The following is a 14,379-nucleotide window of genomic DNA, read 5'->3' on the forward strand; positions in this document are numbered from 1 at the left end:
CATACATTTTCTTAGATTAAATATACACATTTTATTAACTTTAAGCTTGAAATAAACAATTGAATTGAATTACCATCCTTGATGAGTAGCCGGTGGGGTCCAGTTTGAAATGTTATGGTTCTTAGCCGTACAGAGGCCTACGCAATCAAAGCAAGCACGGATATTTAAAAATCATATAAAATAAGTGGCATATGAATCCACTTGTGAGCTAGGCAGATGTAAATAATATAGATTAATTTCAAGATTTCAAATGACTACAGTCGGAAGTGATTTCTTACTTTTGCCTGAATCCTCCTTGCTTTCACAATTTTTGTCAGAGTTTTCTGTGGTAAACTCTTTCCACTTTAGCCTCATCACAACAGCATGCATTACTTGCATGTGGACAGCCTATACAATTAAATGGACAGCTGAGATCCAGAAACCATCTGGAAGCCCTGGCCAGTGTCCTCATTATGCAGCTGAGTCCTTGTGTGATTATCATGGAGACGGTGTTTAAGAGGGAGTATGTGCAGCACACTCCGAGAAGCATCATGATGCAGTTTGCCACCTGCTATGCTCGGATCTCCTCGTGTTGCTTCCTCTGGCCACTCACAAAGTCCCCGAAGCCCACCGTGCTGAAGGCCATGAAGCAGAAGACGAGAGACTCCAAGTAAGTCCAGCCCTCCATGGCCAAGTAAAGCGCGGCCGCACTGCAAGCGACGACCATGACGGCAATGAAAAGCAACAGGGTCACTTGGTAAGTGGGCGGCTTCCACTCGTTTCTGTCACCACCTGGCCGGCTTCGGGACTGAGTCTGCTGTGTCGGATTCTCTTGGAGTGCCACCAGAATAAGATGAAGCTCAACAGCGTGATGACTTTCTCCAGGAAGAGGTTAAAGAAGAGCATGGCGTCCGAACAGCCAAACAAGCTGTAGAACAGGCTGCATGTGGCCCACACTCTCAGCAGCCCCTCAATTAATCCCCCGCCCAAAAATCTTTCCTCTACTAATGTACAGCTGTTGACCCCTGTACACTCACAGCTTTTGGCACCTGTGCAGTCAACTATTTGCACATTTCACCATTTTTTTCTCCAAAATTGCTTTCAGTGGGTTTTTTTTCTTTCTTTGTCTTTGGGGATATTATTTTGTTTAGTTCTTCTTTAGGAGATCCCGTTTTTTTAAAAAATGGAAAACGCATACTAGAGGTATATCAGTGTTTTGGGGAGAATTTGGTGGGTATACAATTTTTTTTTCTCCACGATTTTTCCCCGTGCATTTCAATTTGTGTCAATTATATGCAGATTTTTGCTATTCACGGGTCAGCATGTATTTTGTCCATATTTAAATGTATTTTTTTTGGTCAGATCTGTTTAGGAAGTGCGTGGTCCTATGGTAGCACTGTTGAAAAATTGTGGCCACCGCCATCATTTAAGTTGCCCATCCCTAAGAACCCTATTGACCATCTGTAGAATGGGATGAAACATGCAGTCTGGATATGGCACTCTTAAAACTTAAGACAGCTGGTGCCGTTTTTTTTTGTTTGTGGTAGGGGGTGCGGGGGGTAATCACGGTTCCACTCAAAATGTGTGCAGTGGCCCATCCCGTCCTTTGAGACATGAATGATCTGGCAAAAGACAATTGGGAATCAAATGCAGCCAGAACTCCAGAATTACATCAGCAAGGAAAATAATGACATGGTCCTCCGTTTAGTCACAAGTCATATTTCCTGGGGAGAAAAGCCAATACAGTACTTTCACAACTTTTCCCCGTAATCAAGAACACGACGGTACTTCAGGACGTGTCACGGAGCTGTAGTTTTTTTTCCATCCATAGGGCGGCGATGGTTTACTTCCTCCTCAGCCTACCGCAAATTAAGTAGAAGAGAAGAAGACCAAAGACCGTTGGGGTTGTGTGTTCTGTTTTGTTAACAGATTGCAGTAGGGTAGAGTTGGTAAGTACGAAGCTCACCTTTATGAATTCTGTAATACATTAAATGCTAAATTGTTGCTGAGACTAGGAACTGTATTACGGGTATGTCAACACGTGCCTCCAAAACGTGGCTTTTACTTTGAGTAGTCCGACGGCAGCACATGACTGTTATGGAACCTTAACACGCCCTTATTTTGTGTTTACAAATCAAGTCTCAATTTGAAGAATGGCAACCCCGGTGCCCGTGCTTCGTCTGCCGAAAGGTCCCGACCCTCACAGCCGCGGCTTCGACCCTACATCTCCTCGCTACATCGCTCTGTGCAGCACGTCCATCACTTCTTCATCGTCGTCACACACAGACCCGGAAGAGCTGAAGCGAGAGCAGCGCGCGCGCTCACAATTGCGAGAGCGCTTCCTCAGGTGTCTGATGGCCACGCGCAACAAGAAGGTGAGCTTACGCATGCACGGCGACGTGACCGTGGACGCCACGTTCGGCTGCTGCGACATCGACGTGCTCAACTTGCAGGTGTCCGACCTACACACTCCCATCGGTGTGCAGAAAGAGGCGCTCATCAGATGCCAGGACGTCGTGTCCTACACCTTTCAGTTGTGAAGACTTTTGCCCCCCCCCCCCCCACACACACACACACATCAGACGGACTTGTTCACATCAAGATCAACCTCCGTTTTGTGAGAAGTACACTTCAGCAGGCTAAAAGCACAACCTCCTTTCGGACACAAGATGGCGCCATAGCCTCATGTTTTATCTATAGACGTGAAGCATTTAGATGGCAGAAAGCATTACTTTTTGTCAGTTGAATTCTTGCATAGAGCTTTTGCATTGTACATGTACCTAAACAGGATTTACCCAATCTACACACGTCAGTGTTTGACAGCCATTTTTGAGCCAAGGCACAATACATGAGGATAACTCATGGCACACCGCGAACCAACAATTCCAGAAAAAGTGCCTACATCGATTATTTATGTACCCTCTAATTGACTTGTTCTATGTCACTGTAAATGGCCAGCAATTGAACACAGATCCTGTACGTTATGTGTGTAAATAAATCAATTTCAACAGGATTTTTATTTTCTCTCCTAGAGTTTGAAGGGAGGTAGTTGACCGATATGTGGAGGAGCTGACAAAACAATCGATTTTCATCACTTCACAAGCGTTTTTTTTTCCTCGAATAAAAGCATAATCAATACGCAGCATATTCAACACGTAAGGCGTTGAACTGAATTTGTTCGAAGAATCTAAAGGAAAAAAACAAAATGCATGAAAACTGACGACAGGACAATGGCCTCTCTGAAACAAAAAAAAACACGATACAGGTGCTGCACAAGTAGGTGTTGGATTTGAATGGAATGGCTACTTGTGAATGTCTTTATTATAAATTAATAGTAAATGTTCTAAAATGTTAAATAAAATGCTGTAGGGGCCTTACTGGGGTTACACAGTTGTCTGAAGGGTCTATAGCCCCTCGACCCGGGTATTGGCAGCGCTTTGCCTGATTTTCAGACTATTCGTCCATCCATTACCCCAGCCACTTTTCCTCACAAGGGATAAAATGAAATTTTGAAGAAAAAAAATGCTAGATTTTTTTCCTCCTCACTATCCCGATTGCGATTTAATATGTGATTATTTTTTCCAAGATCATCTTCCCTTTATTTATTTTTTGTATGTGTGTTACATTTTGTTTTGTTTTATTTACAACCAAAAGCAATAAATTGATCTGGGTTGTACAGCCCGGCCAAGAATTTAATTTAAAAACTTCGTTTTGTGTATCTCTTCAAATGGGAACTTTAAACATTTTGTTCATACTATATGGATGTGTCATTCCAATATTTATATCGGTATAATAACTGTACAATATTTAACAAGATAATAGATTTTACACTTTAAGAATTTAGTGTGTCCATTTGTACAGACTAACCTCCTTTTAAATCCACACCAGGTGACCCTTAAACACAAAGAGAATCATGTTTTCCTGTCATGCAGACAAATCAAACATTGACCACATGGGACGGCAACACACATCTTTCATATCTTTACGAGCTGCAAGTTTCTTCATTGTTGTGCCAGTCTGATGAGCAGGGGACATCAATACTATTTCATCTCCCTAAAAGGTGTATTTTGCGAATTCCAATAAGTCATTTTATTTGAGTGCCATTAGGCGGCCGTGCTCCGCCTGCATGCGACTTTTTTTTTGACCACTCAATGGAGACAGTCATCAATGAGGGAGTGACTCATCCCTCCTCTTCGCCCTCCCTAATCTGAAATATGACTTAAATGACGTCATCGGCGCTTGTGTGATTCAATCAGGAAGCCCTCAAGGACGAGGAAGGTTAATTTTATTTACGCAGACATACTTGTGTGGGCAGCAGGCTGAGACACTGTCATTTCTCACCTCTGTGATGAGCGCTCGTCCACCGCGTGATGACTGTCCATTATTATTGCATACCAAGTAGTGCTCTGCACGAGTGATCACACATGATGAATGCGTGATTTCCTTTTGCGTTGCTTTGCATGTTCATCTTTTAGATAGATCGGGGGCGTCCAAACTTTGTTCAAAGAGACACTTAGCTATCCTTCATTTTTATTTTATTTTTTCAATTATACAAACTACCGTTATGTAGTATGTAGTTTCAATATAGATACAAATCTATATATACAGTATATATACATATATAGAGAGAGAGAGAGATGGTCGATTCTGGGCCCAGCCTTCCTGTGTGGAGTTTGCATGTTTTTGGGGGTTTTTTTGCGGGTACTCTGGTTTCTTTCCACATATCAAAAACATGCACGGTAGGTTAATTGATCACTATAAATTGTCCCAAGGCGTGTTTTGAGTGTGAATGGTTGTTGTCTTTCTCTGCGTACCCTACGATTGGCTGGCAACCAGTTCGGGGTGTACCCTCCCTACTGCCCAAAGATGGCTGCGATTGGCTCCAGCACGCTCATGATGCATATGTGTGTGTGTGTGTGTGTGTGTGTGTGTGTGTGTGTGTAGGTTTACATGCTTTGTGCCAGTGACGTACAGGAAATGTGTGTGCTGCCCTGAGTGGACCCCCCAGTTAAATGCTGTGAAGTAGGTAATGCGTGCGAATACCAGTCCGATAAAGTTACCATAATCCATTCAGTGGAAGGAAAATTAATCAATCACACTTATAAAGATTGTACTTTGGTTTAATTTCAGAGGTACATTTCACATGCCAATGTGGTGATCAATGACAAGAGTGAGCTGAATTATAATGGCAGCTTCTATTTGTAACCGTGCAGGGAGACACTGTCCCAATGTTATCTCCTCACACTTTCCTGTCAGTCCCCACTTTCGGGGGCAAAACATCTCTGCCTCGGCACGTGTATGTGTGTGTTGGCATACAGTTGGTCAGCCGTGATGGTCCAAAGAATCTGACCCGTACACGCAGCCGGTCGACAGGAAGCACATTCCGAACTCTTTCCTGTTTGTGGCCCTCTCTCTCATACTTCATGGCTAATGTCTGATAACTTTTAGAATCACTTCATCATCCTTTGCCCAAACCTGGACTGAAATGACTGGGCTGTGACCTCATGCTTAATTTATTTTTAGTATGTGTGTTTTTAACATTTAGCAGACCACAAGACCACTGTTTATCTGATAGAGCCTACCGAAATGGATCAAACAATATACAGTAGATAAATAATAAGCTTCTCCATAAACACAGATGCAATAATACTTTGTAGGAAATATGCTTGGTTCCATTTCCAAAACCCCAATTTGAAAAATCACAAATGTTTCTACACTGCTGAAGGTGAGGCCTAGTTACTATTTGTCGCAAGCTAAGATAACAAGTTAGCCCGCTATTCTTGGTTTCTACAGGCCCATGTTTAACTTTGAATGATTGTAATAGTTAATACAGAACTACTGTAATAAGCTTTATATGAGCAGTGATGCTCCAAAGAAATTGTCCTTGTTCCACCCCAATCCTGTAGGTGTGACTAAATAGTTGGCTGTCTCTGTATGTGCCCTGGGTTCGACAAGCCCATGTTGTGGTCTACCTTTCGCCCTAAATCAGCCTCATGGATGGACGCAGGGGTTTTATTTGATCAGTGTGGTCTTAAAACGTTCCTATATGTCTAAAATGAACAGTATAGTGATTTCTGAAGTTGCTTGTTTAAAAACAGTGACGTGGTTGCCCATTGGATGATGTTTTCAAGGCAGCCAGCCCGGGGGTCACCACAATAGGAATGGCTGAGTCACTGTTAGTCCTCACACTTGTCTGAGTGGCTATCAGCCGGGAATGTTGGAGGAGCTCCAGTGATTGTGAGGGCCAGGAGCTGTGTGGCAGCCTCACTTCCTGACTCCAGCAAGCCCGGGGAGATAAAGAAGTAGCATGGCCACACTGGAACAGTGGCCTTATGTTTATGCACAACCGCAATTTGTAAGTATGGAACTTTTGTTTCAGGGTAGACTGTTTGCACGATTGTGCCAAAGAATTCAAAGTACAGTGTGTCCTCAGTTTACAACGGCACTAACAGAATGGAACGCAATAAACTCCTACTGCACAGCGATATAAGTATGCATGGTCACATGGCAGCCTGTTGATTATTTTAGATTTATGGAGTCTTTGTCACACAAATATTTACTGTTATTATGACATTGCGGCTGCATGCCGTGCACCGGCTTCTGCCTCCGGCCGGTGGTTTTGCTGCAATTCAAAATTTGAATCAACAATCAGCCAATGAAAAATGCGTGAGTTCTCACGCAAAAAATACGTTTCCCAGCGGGGCAGTGGAGGTGCCAAGCAATACCAAGGCCGCATATACAGTATATTTCTATATTTTCTTTTCAGACAACTGAACTGTATTTACAACTTCACAAGTACAAGCAAATCATAGAAAGTCTGTTGCCAAATGCGCGCCAAGAGTAAAAAAATGTGGAGCCGAAAACCCCATACAGGCGCGTGGATATAACATGGTGGTTCAAGCACAACATTCTGCATGAACTCTTGAGAAATAATTACTGGCCTACTTAATTTTTGTGTGTGTGTGGTGCGCAGTGAAGAGGAGTGTCGCATGCGTGTCCGGCTTCATTCTACAGGAAGTCACATAAAGATGAGGGAGGAGAAAGGAAGTGCAAATTAGATGATGATTAAAGTTATCTTAATTTGTCTGTAAGACCCCATCATGGCCCACTCCCTGTCCCACTGGGGTAAACACAGGAAGATGCTGCTAACGAGTGTCCGTGATGCAGTCAAGCTGCTGACGTCCTACCGCCACTTGGGCGATTATGTATGGACCCTGAGAAATATTACTTCCAAGCCGCCGAAGCAGGTTGACTTTGGGATGGAACAGTCATGGTCTGAGAGAATTTTATGGAAAGAGTAACATCATTAAATAAAGCTACACAATGGAATGAAAGTCAGTACAAGAGCTGTATTAAAATTGTGACCCCTACCTCTACAATTATGCCCAGTCATTTAACGATTCCATCGATTCCGAATGGGTCCAAGGATGCCAATATTGTTCTTATACTTTACATATGAGTAGAACTGTGTTACGCATCCTTACCGAGAGCCATTTGTAATACTTTACTTTCAAACACAATCCGTTCCCGTGACACTGGTCGACTCCAAGTCGTTCTTACAGAAACAATGTTTCCCATTGGATAACATGTCAAATGGATTCAATGGCTTATCTCATCCACAACCATTTTATTTTTGTACTCCCAGAAGCATGCGGACTTATGACAAGTCTGTCACCTGCTCGATCGAGCCTTATAGTTCAGCAATGGTCGCAGATGGGCGAGTCGAAAGTCCACTGTAAATTGGCAAATTGCAAGATGGGTTGCCAAAAACACACGAGTAGTTGATTTCCGGCTTTAAACTTGGATGTGGAGTGTTAAAGTCGATTAGTCAACTAAATACTTTCAGTTCCTAATTTTGAATATTTTGACATTCTTAATTGCCATATCCAGCATAAATACTGTATAATTTGACCTCTGTATCATAGAGCTAAAATGAAGTTAAACTATTCACAAATTAAAAATAGCAATAACAAAAGGAGAAACTGGAAGGTGTTTGAAAAGTGGACCTGCCACTCAGCTGTTATAGTTAGTGCTGGAATTCATTTTAGGTGTGTGTGTTGTGCATCGCCATTCAACTTGAGAATGTTTCTTTGTTTTTGCGATTGCATCATTAATAAGTGTATGTTTATTTCAGCACCTGCTTGATAAAATGAATTGTTTTTGTGTGTGTCCTCATTAGGGCCACGGGTGAGCTGGAGTCTATCCCAGCTGACTTTGGGCAAGAGGAAAGACCCTGGACAGGTGACCAGCCCACCACAAGGCACACACTGTATCGACAACCGGTCACACTCATATTCACACCTCATTTTAGTGTCCTTAATGAACCGATATGCAGAACGTTGCAAACTTACACAGATTCCGTACGCAGATTCAAACCCTGATCCTCAGAACTGTGAGGCTGAATGGCCTTACCACTACTTCACCGTGCTGCTCCCAAAAACACCCACGGTACTTGTGGAGTTCATCTTTTCGATACTCAGTTTTCAGCTCAAAGCATAACCATTTTTGGTCCATTTTACTGCATTTTTAGTTACTTTTAGCACCCAAGATAAGCACAAAAACTCACAGCTCACATATGATGTAGTGAAATGTTAACTCCAAGGCAAACTTCTACAAACACAGTTACGTAATTGCCCCTAACAATGATTTGATTGTAACCATTGAAGCAGGTTGCTGCCGTTCAATTAGAGAGAAGTAAAAAGAGGATCAGTGATGTTGGACAAGTGCTTTCCCAGTGGCAGTGGGATCGTATTCTCATTATCAACAGCAACTTTTAACTGCCACCTACAACATGTCTTGAGAGTACTTTTCCATTGTTCCTCCTATTCCATCTTGTGGAGCTCTCACCTGTTTTCCCCGCTGCTCCGCCCACACGCCCCTCACACATCTTAAATCACTTAATCTGCATCCCTTCGCTCCCCTCCCATCTTCGCATCATCAAAACAGCTACGTCGGCTCCGAGTGCCGAGGCTGAATTAATTGCTTCTTATTCCACTTAGACACGCGCTCACGTCCCGAGCCCACGCTTTTTTCTCACCAGACAGCAATCTCTCCATCTTTTATTCTTCTCCCCAAGAGACGTGATTTACTTTTGTCAAGGACAAGGACATCCACCTATTAGGAAGTGCCTCTGACGTAGGCACCCGCGTCCCCTCCTCCTTCTTACCCCCCCCCCCCCCATTTTTTCCTATCTTCCTTCTTCTCCCGCTTCTCCTCCTCCTTGCCTTACTCAAATTGGGGTCGCCAACCTTTTATTGTGCAGACTGGTGAATCATCAGTGAGACTTACGCCACACAGCGAAGCTCGGAGGGACGCTCCCCATACCGCCCGCCCACCAACCTACCCACCCAGGATGCTTCCGTCCTCCTTCCCATATCAGCAGGGTAACCCGACATTGTCTGCTCTCTACTGTCACATCACTCTATCATGCAGAGAGGACAAAGACATGGACGCAATGATGAGACGTCAATGGGAATGGGGGGTGAGGCTTGGGGGGGGGGGGGCTACATTACAATGCTTACATGCTAATAGAAAAGTCTTTAAACAGTCCGAAAACATCTAAGTTCTTTTGGGAAGCCATGAAAAGTCCACTTAACCGCTACCTCAGATTGTCCCCGATGATGAGCCAGATCTTTGAACAAGGTAGATGCTGTAATGAGGTTTCATTCCCAATAGCAAGTTGTTCAAATATTTCAAGTGAAAATAGTGTCGTAGCTCAGTCTGTAATATATTTTGACATACTATATCTTGGAGATATTGGCAGTTGGACCAGAGGGTTCCCGGTCTAGAGACTTAACGAGACTTTTTCCGCCGAGATTTCTTTTATAGGCACTAGTAGGAGCATAGCTTAATCGGAAAGGACTTGGCTTTAGGACTAGAAATTAGAATTTCAAAGACCCCTACTATACTAAATAAAACTCTTTTTTGGAGTTAGCAGAGAGCCTGTTGTTTTCCTGAGTGATGCAATAGTCCTGTTGCGCAAAGGCCTGAATTCCAATTTCTCATTTCTCTTATCCTGCAGTTGGGGCATTGCTCAGTCGGTCATCACATGAAGTATCGCGGTGATGGAAATGTAGACCGGTTAAGTCAAATTTTTCTTCTGGAGTTCTGAAGTTCAAAACACACCTTTGGAGTGAAACCTTTGGAAATCGGGACCGGCTCCTGCACTTGGGGAAAACTTGAGCACCTCTGTGGTGCTCTTAGGAAAGGCACTAAATCCTTGATCCTGTTTCTAACCACCGCTTTTGAAGTTTTAGGAAAATTGAATGGAGGTAGAAGGTTCGAGACCCCTATGGCTCAATAAATATGGACATTTTGACTAGTTACGAGAGACAGTTCTGTCCTGTAGCTCAGACAGGGACAACTCCCCAACGTCTTGGGGCGCAGCTCCATTTTGTGCATCAACTTCACTCTATTCACTTAACATGCTCTTTTTGATATCAAGACCTTGTAATTCCCACCAGCCGTACCAATTCCGAGTGTTTACGACTGGACCAGATGTGGAAAGCAGTGTCTTGACTTAATGCAGCCAGAGATTATTTGCTGATGTTATCTGGTTGATAGTTTCTGCATAAACAGAGATGCAACAAAGCAAGTGGAGCATGTCTCAGCTTTTAAACTGCTTGCAATGCATAAACAACCCCACCGTTCTTACTTTTGGTTGCATTTCTATACAGCACATGAAATGCACAACCAACCAATATTTCGCTCTTTTGGGACTCCTATGTCAATCTTTTTTCACACTCACTATCCTGAGCGCCTATTTTGTTCTTGTGAGCCTTCAAGATACTGTACCTCCTCTCCCTGCTGCAGATATCGATGAGAACAGATGTACAGACAGTTACACCCTGACACACACACACACAAAAACCAGAAATAGAATGCATAGACTCATATGATGACGACCAATGCAGCGTATTAAAATTTACTATTTGCCTCAAGATATGTTGTACCGAGAATGCATTTTCACAGGAACCCACCAAGATGATGGATCACACCACACAGCTGGACCATGGAAGCCTACCTTGTTCTGGGCCGGGGACATCTGCAGCTATAAGACAGACAAGGAGACCTATAAATAAAGAGTACGTTTTGCCGGAAGATGCTCAGAGTAAACACCAGACCTTGAGTTACCTTTGAAGGTGCACCAGGAGTCAGCTGCTCGTGTCCTGCGTGGGTCGTAGCCTGGCGTACTTGTTTAGTTCAAATGACAAATTGGCCGACTAAGATTGTGTCAACATGAAAGGTCAGTTTCCTGTTGTTACTCACAGTACCACTCACACACACAGACACACACACACGCATTTGCGAAGTTGTAATTTACAGGAAAAGGAACATGCAAACACTGATAGAGACAGCGAAGGAAATAAGATGAACAGGCTTAGAATAGAATTTTACATCACAATAAGTAAAAAGGTAACACGTGGTCAGAACAAACAACGTGAATTATACTGTCGTGATACCACTGTAACCATAGCTGAGGATTTCACATGTTCAGTGACGCTGATGATGCCAGAAATTGTCTACTCTGAATGCATCATGGTGCTTAATTTTTAGCATAGTGTGCTAATTGTTAGAATATCTGCCTCACGATTGTGAGGTTCTGGCTTTGAATCTCGGCGATACCTTTGCGTGGGCTTTCTCCAGGTGCTCCAACTACCTCCCACATTCCCACATCATGCATGTTAAGTTCACTGATAATGTCCATAGGTGTGAATATGAGAATGAATGGTTGTTTGTTCCTATATGCATCCTGCGATTGGCTGGTGACCAGTCTAGGTGTACGGAGCTTTTGACTCAAACTCTGCTGGGAAAGGTTCCGGCTCACCCTCAACCCAAATGAGGACAATTAGTAATGAAACTGGATTAATGGATAAATATTGACTCATCAGTCACTTCCGCACATACGCATGCGGCATGTTTGTTTCAGCAAATATACTTATTTGTATCAGTCAGACCTTTCCAGGAGTTTGGCTTCCTAAACAAACAATGAGTCAAGTTGCTATTAAAAACTCTGCTGAGCGAATGATGCATGTGGGCATGATGCATGTTTGCTATTAGCCATTCAGAGATGGGATTGTGTGGCCAGTAGAGATCAATTGCATGTGTGTGTGTGGGAGGGGGGGTACATTTGTAGAATGAATAAATTGCTCTCTTTAATCAGCACATCCGCTATTTGTGAGAGTGATTGTGAGAAGCATTCCTCCTTGTTAAAATGTCCTTGAACATTTTAAGGTATACTGATCACACACACACACACACGCGCACACACACACACACACACACACAAAGACATGCTTACACCAAGATGGGCCTTCATACCATCCTGGAGCAACCGCCTGTTCTGTTCCAGCACCCACCCACTAACTGTGGTCCTTGTTACTGTTCCTTATCCTCTTCCACAAACATTGAGCTCAGGATAATGGAATCACATCTTATCAGTGCAAAAATTCACTCTGGAATTTGTCATTGGTGAATGAAAAAATATCAGCCGTTGTTTGTGTGTGTGTGTGTGTGTGTGTGTGTTTGTACATAATTCTACTGGAGCACATCTCTGTTTGTGAGCATTAATACAATTTTGTCTTTGTCTCCTTCTCTACTTTCAGACATCCATTTGTCCTTCCCGGCCAAAACCCTCACAAATCATCCACTTCAATTATTATTATTATTTTCATTTTGTTTACAAAGTCATTCCAATGCTCTCGGCTTTGATATAATGTCTAAAAGTAGTGGAGAACCACTACGTAATGACGGGAAGTAGCAAAAACACAATAACAACAACAAAAACCCAAAACAAAACAACAACATAAAAAAACCACCCTTCCTCATAGGTGTCAAACACAAAGTCCAGGGGCCAGATCCGGCCCGCAACGTCATATTATGACACCCGCGAAAGCAAATCACAGATGAATTAACTTCCATGCTCCTTGATAAAATCTGTTCCAAAAGTTCACATTGTCATGTATCATAAATAATAATGCTGAGATTTTGCTAGTTGTTTTTGTTCCCCTTCGTGCAGTAGCTAGCACAATACTATTGATTATCCTTGATTTCTGATTTCAGAACTAGCAATCCATCAATTTGTTGTGCATATTTAATTAATAATATGATGAAACAATTAAACATTTCACATTATAACGGCCTCCGGAGTGAAGCCATCACAACAAAGTGTCGCATAACAAAAATTAGTTTGACACCTCTGCCTGACCTCATCATGTCTTCGACATAAAGTTTAGGACTCTCCACTGGCATTGACAACTTTTTGGTGTTGAGGAATCGAGTGCCTCTGTTTGTGTTCTTTGATAAGAAACACTGAGTAAGACTTTAGACTTCTATGTTAGCTTCTCGCGCTACCTGCTTACTAGCTGCTGACGTCCTCGTCACTTAGCACGTAAACAGTAGGCTACAGTGTTTCTTTATTAAAACACTGCATGTTATGTTAATAAATGGAAAAACAAAATTTACAACATCAAATGTCAAAATAATTACACTAAACTGGTCCATCGCCTCTGAATGTACATGTACCTAATAAAGTGTCTGGTGGGTGTTTCGTATCAACTCCACTGAGGTTGATCATGATTTATTTATGCATTTTACACATTTGTGACATAGTCATCCAAAAAGTTCATTTGAGAAAGTATGGCTCGGAGGCACATCACGTTCTTCTCTGAGGAATTAATCATCTTAAGTGTTGCATCATCAATCATTGCTCGTTTTGTGGCTATTGGGATACGTGGCTTTCATGACTCACCCTGCTTTGTGATGCAGTCCTCTGTGGACAATTGGATTTTGGCGAAACACGACAAACGAGCCCGCCGTTAATCTCCAGTGTATCCGTAAATTACGCAAAGGACGGTTTGCATTAAGTCTACATGCATTAGCGTCATGTCTCAGACCTTACTTAGCCAACAAAGTCATGCGCGGGGAGTGAGATGAATTTGAAGTTTTAGAAACAGTCTGTCGGGGACAATGTCTTGGTGGGTGCAGGCTAGCTAAATTGGCTCAGGAAGAGAAAGAAGCTGTGTGTTGCGCAGCAGGAAGAGCAAGGTGCAATGACGACGACCGCTTTAACCTTGCTTTGTGCATATGTCACCAAGCAGTATGTCTTTGTTCACTGATGGCACATGCTCAGTGCAGTGTTTGCAACCGTTTCTCTTCCAAGACAATTACATGTTGTATGTCTAAAACAATAAAAACAACATTGCCTTAAGAACAGCTCACTATCTTAATGCTAGCATATAGTTGAAAATAACATTGACATGCAAACAGTTAGCATTTGTCGTCATGGTTTCACAACCCTTTCAACCAGGGCTCTCCAACCTTTTTTCCGCCATGGACCCGTTAATGGTATACCTGATATTTCATGGACCAGCAACTATCCGTCGATGGGGTACAAGGGGT

At 42.8% G+C, this 14,379-nt stretch overlaps 2 protein-coding genes across 2 annotated transcripts; one reads left to right on the forward strand and one right to left on the reverse strand.

Moving 5' to 3' along the window:
• Positions 1-201: 201 nt before the first annotated feature.
• On the reverse strand, positions 202-1,053 carry kcnk20 (potassium channel, subfamily K, member 20; the record flags this gene model as incomplete). Its single annotated transcript, XM_086126378.1, is given in 2 exon segments — positions 202-757; positions 760-1,053. Coding segments are annotated over 2 exon segments (738 nt in total), but the record flags the coding sequence as incomplete, so codon positions are not given.
• Positions 1,054-1,801: 748 nt separating this feature from the next.
• On the forward strand, positions 1,802-2,992 carry gemin7 (gem (nuclear organelle) associated protein 7). The gene is made up of 2 exons (XM_086126377.1): positions 1,802-1,928; positions 2,119-2,992. The coding sequence occupies exon 2, from the start codon at positions 2,133-2,135 to the stop codon at positions 2,517-2,519; it is 387 nt and encodes a 128-aa protein (XP_085982503.1). The 5' UTR covers positions 1,802-1,928; positions 2,119-2,132; the 3' UTR covers positions 2,520-2,992.
• Positions 2,993-14,379: the final 11,387 nt, after the last annotated feature.

The sequence above is a fragment of the Hippocampus guttulatus genome, chromosome 12, assembly GCF_054856545.1.
Source record: "Hippocampus guttulatus isolate MCC_2025c chromosome 12, RoL_Hgut_1.0, whole genome shotgun sequence".
In the NCBI taxonomy this organism is placed as follows: Eukaryota; Metazoa; Chordata; class Actinopteri; order Syngnathiformes; family Syngnathidae; genus Hippocampus; species Hippocampus guttulatus.